The sequence below is a fragment of the Mercenaria mercenaria genome, chromosome 5 (genome assembly GCF_021730395.1).
Source record: "Mercenaria mercenaria strain notata chromosome 5, MADL_Memer_1, whole genome shotgun sequence".
Taxonomy (NCBI): domain Eukaryota; kingdom Metazoa; phylum Mollusca; class Bivalvia; order Venerida; family Veneridae; genus Mercenaria; species Mercenaria mercenaria.
Window position 1 is genome coordinate 582,873 of NC_069365.1, and position 7,706 is coordinate 590,578.

The 7,706-nt window shown below is 39.9% G+C and overlaps 1 protein-coding gene across 1 annotated transcript; it reads left to right on the forward strand.

The window, feature by feature from the left end:
• The first annotated feature begins 2,842 nt into the window (after nucleotides 1–2,842).
• LOC128557427 (uncharacterized) lies at nucleotides 2,843–3,967 on the forward strand. Its single transcript, XM_053544800.1, has 2 exons — nucleotides 2,843–3,002; nucleotides 3,188–3,967. The coding sequence occupies exons 1-2, from the start codon at nucleotides 2,939–2,941 to the stop codon at nucleotides 3,679–3,681; spliced, it is 558 nt and encodes a 185-aa protein (XP_053400775.1). The 5' UTR covers nucleotides 2,843–2,938; the 3' UTR covers nucleotides 3,682–3,967.
• The last annotated feature ends 3,739 nt before the right edge of the window (nucleotides 3,968–7,706 follow it).

Here is a 7,706-nt window from a genome sequence, read left to right on the forward strand (position 1 = left end):
TTCATAGCCGTACAAGTGCCGCAGATTGTAAGATAGTGAGAATGTGTCTGTATATCTCAGTATGGTCCAGGGCAGCACAAGTGCCGCAGATTGTAAGATAATGAGAATGTGTCTGTATATCTCAGTATGGTCCAGGGCAGCACAAGTGCGCAGATTGTTAGATAATGAGAATATGCCTGTATATTTCAATATGGTCCAGGGCAGCACAAGTGCCGCAGATTGTAAGATAGTAGGTGGACGGATAGCTCAGTGGTTTGCACACTGGCCTTCCAATCCTGAGGTCGGGGTTCGATCCCCGGCAGCTACTCGGGAATTTTCAGAAACGCTTTTCAGTGTTTCCCACCCAACTAGAGGTGTACTGGTCAGGAACCCAGGTATGGTCCGCACAACTACCGCAGATTGTAAGATATTGAGAATATGTCTGTATATTCCAGTATGGTCCAGGGCAGCACAAGTGCCGCAGATTGTAAGATAATGTGAATATGTCTGTATATTTCAGTATGGTCCAGGGCTGCACAAGTGCTCCAGGTTGTAAGATAATGAGAATATGTCTGTATATTTCAGTATGGTCCAGGGCAGCACAACTACCGCAGATTGTAAGATAATGTGAATATGTCTGTATATTTCAGTATGGTCCAGGGCAGCACAAGTGCCGCAGATTGTAAGATAATGTGAATATGTCTGTATATTTCAGTATGGCCCAGGGCTGCACAAGTGCTCCAGATTGTAAGATAATGAGAATATGTCTGTATATTTCGGTATGGTCCAGGGCAGCACAAGTGCCGCAGATTGTAAGATATTGAGAATATGTCTGTATGTTCCAGTTTGGTCCAGGGCAGCACAAGTGCCGCAGATTGTAAGATATTGAGAATATGTCTGTATATTCCAGTATGGTCCAGGGCAGCACAAGTGCCGCAGATTGTAAGATATTGAGAATATGTCTGTATGTTCCAGTTTGGTCCAGGGCAGCACAAGTGCCGCAGATTGTAAGATATTGAGAATATGTCTGTATATTCCAGTATGGTCCAGGGCAGCACAAGTGCCGCAGATTGTAAGATATTGAGAATATGTCTGTATATTTCAGTATGGTCCAGGGCAGCACAAGTGCCGCAGATTGTAAGATAGTAGGTGGACGGATAGCTCAGTGGTTTGCACACTGGCCTTCCAATCCTGAGGTCGGGGTTCGATCCCCGGCAGCTACTCGGGAATTTTCAGAACGCTTTTCAGTGTTTCCCACCCAACTAGAGGTGTACTGGTCAGGAACCCAGGTATGGTCCGCACAACTACCGCAGATTGTAAGATATTGAGAATATGTCTGTATATTCCAGTATGGTCCAGGGCAGCACAAGTGCCGCAGATTGTAAGATATTGAGAATATGTCTGTATATTCCAGTATGGTCCAGGGCCGCACAAGTGCCGCAGATTGTAAGATATGTGAATATGTCTGTATATTCCAGTATGGTCCAGGGCAGCACAAGTGCCGCAGATTGTAAGATAATGTGAATATGTCTGTATATTTCAGTATGGTCCAGGGCAGCACAAGTGCCGCAGATTGTAAGATAGTGAGATTATGTCTGTATATTTCAGTATGGTCCAGGGCAGCACAAGTGCCGCAGATTGTAAGATAATGAGAATATGTCTGTATATTTCAGTATGGTCCAGGGCCGCACAAGTGCCGCAGATTGTAAGATAATGTGAATATGTCTGTATATTTCAGTATGGTCCAGGGCAGCACAAGTGCCGCAGATTGTAAGATAATGTGAATATGTCTGTATATTTCAGTATGGTCCAGGGCAGCACAAGTGCCGCAGATTGTAAGATAATGAGAATATGTCTGTATATTTCAGTATGGTCCAGGGCCGCAGAAGTGCCGCAGATTGTAAGATAGTGAAAATGTGTGTGTATATTTCAGTATGGCCCAGGGCTGCACAAGTGCTCCAGATTGTAAGATAATGAGAATATGTCTGTATATTTCAGTATGGTCCAGGGCCGCACAAGTGCCGCAGATTGTAAGATAGTGAAAATGTGTGTGTATATTTCAGTATGGCCAGGGCCTGCACAAGTGCTCCAGATTGTAAGATAATGAGAATATGTCTGTATATTTCAGTATGGTCCAGGGCAGCAACAGTGCCGCAGATTGTAATATAATGTGATTATGTCTGTATATTTCAGTATGGTCCAGGGCTGCACAAGTGCTCAGATTGTAGATAATGAGAATTGTCTGTATATTTCAGTATGGTCCAGGGCAGCACAAGTGCCGCAGATTGTAAGATATAATGTGATTATGTCTGTATATTTCAGTATGGTCCGCATAACTACCGCAGATTGTAAGATATTGAGAATATGTCTGTATATCTCAGTATGGTTCAGGGCAGCACAAGTGCCGCAGATTGTAAGATAATGAGAATATGTCTGTATATTTCAGTATGGCCCATGGCAGCACAAGTGCCAAAGATGATAAGATAGTGCGAATCTATCTGTATATTTCAGGATAGTTCATAGCCGTACAAGTGCCGCAGATTGTAAGATAGTGAGAATGTGTCTGTATATCTCAGTATGGTTCAGGGCAGCACAAGTGCCGCAGATTGTAAGATAATGAGAATATGTCTGTATATTTCAGTATGGCCCATGGCAGCACAAGTGCCAAAGATGATAAGATAGTGCGAATCTATCTGTATATTTTAGTATGGTTCAGAGCCGTACAAGTGCCGCGGATTGTAAGATATTGAGAATATGTCTGTATATTTCAGTACGGTCCAGGGACGCAGAATAATTCTGTATATTTCAGTATAGTGCAGGGCCGCACATGTGCGAAAGGTTGTAATATAGTGATATAGTGATAATATGTCTGTATATTTCAGTATGGTTCAGGGCCGCACAAGTACTGGAGTCTGTTGGTGCACTTGGTCTTCTCATCTCCGGAATTATATCATTGGTTATGGTATGCTCACAACATGAAAAATCACTAAAGGCAATGAATATCGTCATACTGATGGGATCAGGTACAGCTTGTTTTAACCTTTCACAAATATTTCCTTGTTTCATATACAAGAATATTAATCTACAACTAAGTGTACATCCCTAACTGTAATAGTTTCTCGTAAACACGTTTTATCATAAAGTGTTTTCCCAGTTTGTTAGATTACTTTATTATATCGGTTTATTAATAATCGTTTTTTTCCTTCAGGAGTCTGCATTATAGTTGGAGTTATTGTATTCGCTGTAGAGCTGTTCAATGCTTTTGACGAGATATTTGCTAATGTGGATGTAGCCAGTGTTGCAGACGATAAACTTGGTTACTCATTTTTCCTCTGTGCTGTGGCTGGCGGATTATGCCTGTTCGTATGTGTTCCACTCTTCATAATGGACTATCGTGCAGCGGCAACACAAACGACACAACAACTGCCCGTGCAGTACTCAAGACAAGAAAGATCTGTTGTCACTTCAATAGACCAGCCAATGCAACCTTTACCGGTACAGTACTCAAACCAAAGTCGGGTTATTGTCACTTCAACAAACCAACCGGCACAACCAGTGCCTGTGCATTACTCGAATCAAGTAATACAAACTAGAAATTATCAGCCCCATGGAAACATGCCAACTTACGCACAGGACCGTCCTGTGTACTATGTGACACGACATCCTTCATTCGAACGAATGCCAAGTCATGGGGTCTGGTAAGACTATAGCAAGCAGAGAACGCCACGGCATAATAAAATACAAGTACGACCTATTTCAGGCATAAAACATAATTTGTATAGCGTTTATAGAAGGCGACGCTTCGACACGACTAAATTACTGTGCTATAACTAAACGCCGCAACAAGTATGGTCTTGATATAAAAAGGCCGGAGATATTTTTAGATTTTGTCTGAATACTTGAAAATTAACACCTTTGTATGAATTTTATAATAAAATACATTTGTTTCGTTTATAATATAAATGTAAAACAACGAATTTAAGAACAATTGTCTTATATTTACTATTACGATTTAAATATAATGCGTATAATAATCATGTACACAACAAACAAATGGTAATTAATGCACTATAGTCTGTCCCACCTAATTTTGGACCTCCACTTTGGGCTGATATGAAGAAATGAAACAGGTTCAAAGAACATAAAACATGTTTTTGTGAACAAAAAAAAGCACCTCGAAAATTTTCAAGGATTTTTGAAACATCGTTGGTTTCCCGTGCGACTAAATTTCGTTTCTCTATGGGAATTCGCTGTTGTTTATTTCTGGTCGCCATTGCCAAATATTCTTCTATTTTGGAGATTTTCGGGAAATTTTTCACGTGTTTTTCCCCTTGGGCGTTTCACATTTATTTTTTACACCTAGTTATTTTTTTCTCCCGTAAGAAACAGAATGGGTTTGAAACAGAATTTACAATTTAGTATACAAACGAATTTTTGAAAAATGTAAAAATGAAAAAGAGAAAAAGAATTTACTTTGCACGAAAGAATCCGGCCATTAAGTAAAGTATTCATTATATAATTTCCCTTTAATCAGTATATTCCATTTATCCTTAAACCCTTTCCAAACGATGTCCATTCAATGCAAAATTTTTTCAAAGTCAGAAGTTTTACACTGAAAATCCATCATCCGAAAATTGATCCAGTCAATCGGGGGCAGTCTTTCGAAATTTCAGGCAAATAACTGAAATATGCATTTGAAACAATATCTTTAATCACAGTATTTCCAAATGCATAACCCCGGAAGAACCTGTACAATAAAAAGACATCAACTGCTTCAGCCTCCTTAGAATATAAGCCTTCTACATTTTTAAGAAGCTCGCCATGACAATAACTTTTCAAACGCTAAAATTAATTCCAATTATGTCAACGATACAATATATACGTCACTAAATATCTCGAGCGATCAAGTGCTTAGACGGCCCCTGTTGGCTCTCTTACGCATAGTACCCCAAACAATAATTAAGTAAATATTGAAGCTTACTGAGTCCCGAATTAAAAGAGGAGAAAGCAAATTAGCTGTCGACTGTGCCAGTCTGACTACGTGGAATAAAATTTTAATCAAAGGCGGGAATGGTTCAGTTTTGCTTTTAAGTTTGAGCCCAGACCTAAATCTTAGAAAAATAGTTAATTTGTTTCCGTTATAAACATATCGATACAGCTACTTTTAAAAGAAAACGTGTAAAAAGGGATTTTCTATCCCCGACAAAACAAATAACCTTGACGTTACCGGTTACGGAAGGTGCGTTATATTTATAAATTTAAAATTTTTGGGACTTCTTACCTGTAAAGTGTACAATGATTGTTGGAAAGTCGCCATTATGACCTAATCAGGGGCGTACCTGGATGATTTTAAACTGTACCCAGATAGACGAGAAAGCATAAACCATGAGCCAACAGCGATGCTGCGAGTATTTTGGTAGGTGAGAGAGAGAGAGAGAGAGAGGGGGAGAAGAGAGAGAGGGGAAGTCTCGATTGGATTGTGTAAAGGATATTCTGTTTGTTGTTATCGTTGAAATCATCGTAATGTTTAAACTTTAGTTTCATGCATGACTTCTACATCCGATTTGACAGGTTTTTAATAAATTTAATGCGTCTACCCATACAATTGCGAATGTGTCAGGTTTTATCAAATAATCATTGATATATCTTTCTCACATGAAAGTAACATTTTCTAGAAAAACGTAAACAACATAAATTTTTGCAAACGAAAATACAAACTGCGAAAATTGGCTTTGGTATTTTCGGTATCGTGATCTGAATGTAGATTGATTATTGAATTGCACTCGATATTGACGTTAAATGTTATATTAAGCGCAAGCTTTTTTACTTGCAACCACGGATGACTCAAGTATTTTATTTTCCATTTGCAGCTTGAATACAAATTTTACCTGGGCCCCTCTATGGCCGAGTGGTTTAAGGTCGCTAACTTTGAATCAGTTGCACCTCAACGATGTGGGTTCGAGCCTCACTCGGGCGTTGAATTTTCATATGAAGAAACCCATCCAGCTGGCTTAGGGAATGTCGTTGGTTCTACCCGGGTGATAAAATAATGCAAGGAGGAGCACCTCACAGGGGTAAAAACTCAATGAAATGTTGCCAATAGGACCAGCTTTAATTAATAATTGTTTTTTTTTTTGTTGTTGTTGTTTTTTTTTGTAAACTATATGATTTCGATTGAAGAAAAATATCGAAGGTGTTACAATTGCCCGTTCCTGGGCAGTGCCAACAGTGTTCCTTTTGTCATCGCAGTATGTTTGTGTGCGTGCATGCATGTGTGCTTCTGTGTTTCTATTTAAGGCGGGCCTATTTGGCGATGTGCGGCTCTGGCAGTATTTGCCGTCCTTATGCTTGCAAGGAATCTACCCTTACCATTTACAAGATAATTGCAGGAACAAATAAATTATTTCAAAAACAATTTGTCAAAACTCATGCAGATGAATTGTTAAACGAAGAACTTGAAATAGCCCCCTAACTCCCTTAGGCTTTACATTTTATTGCATTTTTTTCACATTTTAAGTTTTTTCATTTTCCCGGTGTCGAGTTTAATTGTACGTACAGGCGTATCGGCGTATGCCCAGGTACGCCCCTGTAAATTGTGTCAGTGTGACGTAAAACCAAGCGTAAAAACAACAACACGAAAACTAACAAATGTTTCGCTGTCAAAATAAGTTCTGAAGTTTCATGAGATTCCGCAGGCCTGATCCAGGGCCGGCTGGAGGGGGCCCGTGCACCCCCCCCCACCGCCCTCCCCCCAGTTGGCTGAGAAGTGACCTATAGGCCTACTCATATTTTCTCATCAAAGATTCACCCTTTAAATCTATTTTATGTAAAGGATAATTTTTCTCAAAATTTGTACCCAGAAACGCACCCGGGGGTATTTCAAAATTTTCAAGGGGAGAGCCCTTGAACTCCCCCCCCCCCACCCCCACCCCCACACCCACACACACACATCAAGAGTGGAGTAAGGAGTAACCCTCCATTAATTTGATCTATCTATATTAGACCAAAACTGCACCAGAAGCATCCTTTTATGCCTGTTTTCAAAGATTTCCAGGGGAGAGCCCCCTGACCCCACAAAAAAGAGGGGATACATCCACTAATAAATGCACCAGAGGACACCATTTCATACCACCCAAACCCCAACATGGGAAGGGCATCCCTCCAATACCTCGCTGTGCACCTTGGCGGTGACATCTTCGTTCTAGACTGGTGCCCCCCCCCCGTCAAAAGTTTCTTTATCTGGTCGCAAATGCACTATGTTGGATTTCTCATGGCGCGGCTCATATTATTATTTGTCTATAGGTTACCATGCATTTCCTATCAAAAGCACAAAAATGTTTTAACATGCCACTTTAGATTTCACTGGACGGCCGAGCATGAGAAATAAAGATGCGAGGATGGAATTTAAAAACTGGTATTATGTTATTATAAAGAAAAAAGCCAATTAATTTAAATTTTTTTAACGTAGTCCCCTTATATAGGCGGTTGTCTCAAATTGAAATATGTATATTTTAAATCATTAATTGCATTGAGGAATAATGTTTTACCTTGATCGACGGGCACTAAAAATAGTGAGCACCAGTCAGTACCAAACATGTATTCATTTATTCATGCTATTAAAAACAATCTTTTAACAGACTGTTATCATCCGAACCTTTGATACGATTATAAAAAAACAGTAAAACCCAAAAATAAGAATGAGTTAAATGGGTTTGCGCGCATCTCCC

Excerpts from the sequence above, each read along its gene's own strand:
- LOC128557427 (XM_053544800.1), top strand. The coding sequence starts at position 2,939 with ATGGTATGCTCACAACATGAAAAATCACTAAAGGCAATGAATATCGTC. Across the intron at positions 3,003-3,187 it reads CGTCATACTGATGGGATCAG|GAGTCTGCATTATAGTTGGA; the intron begins GTACAGCTTGTT and ends TTTTTCCTTCAG.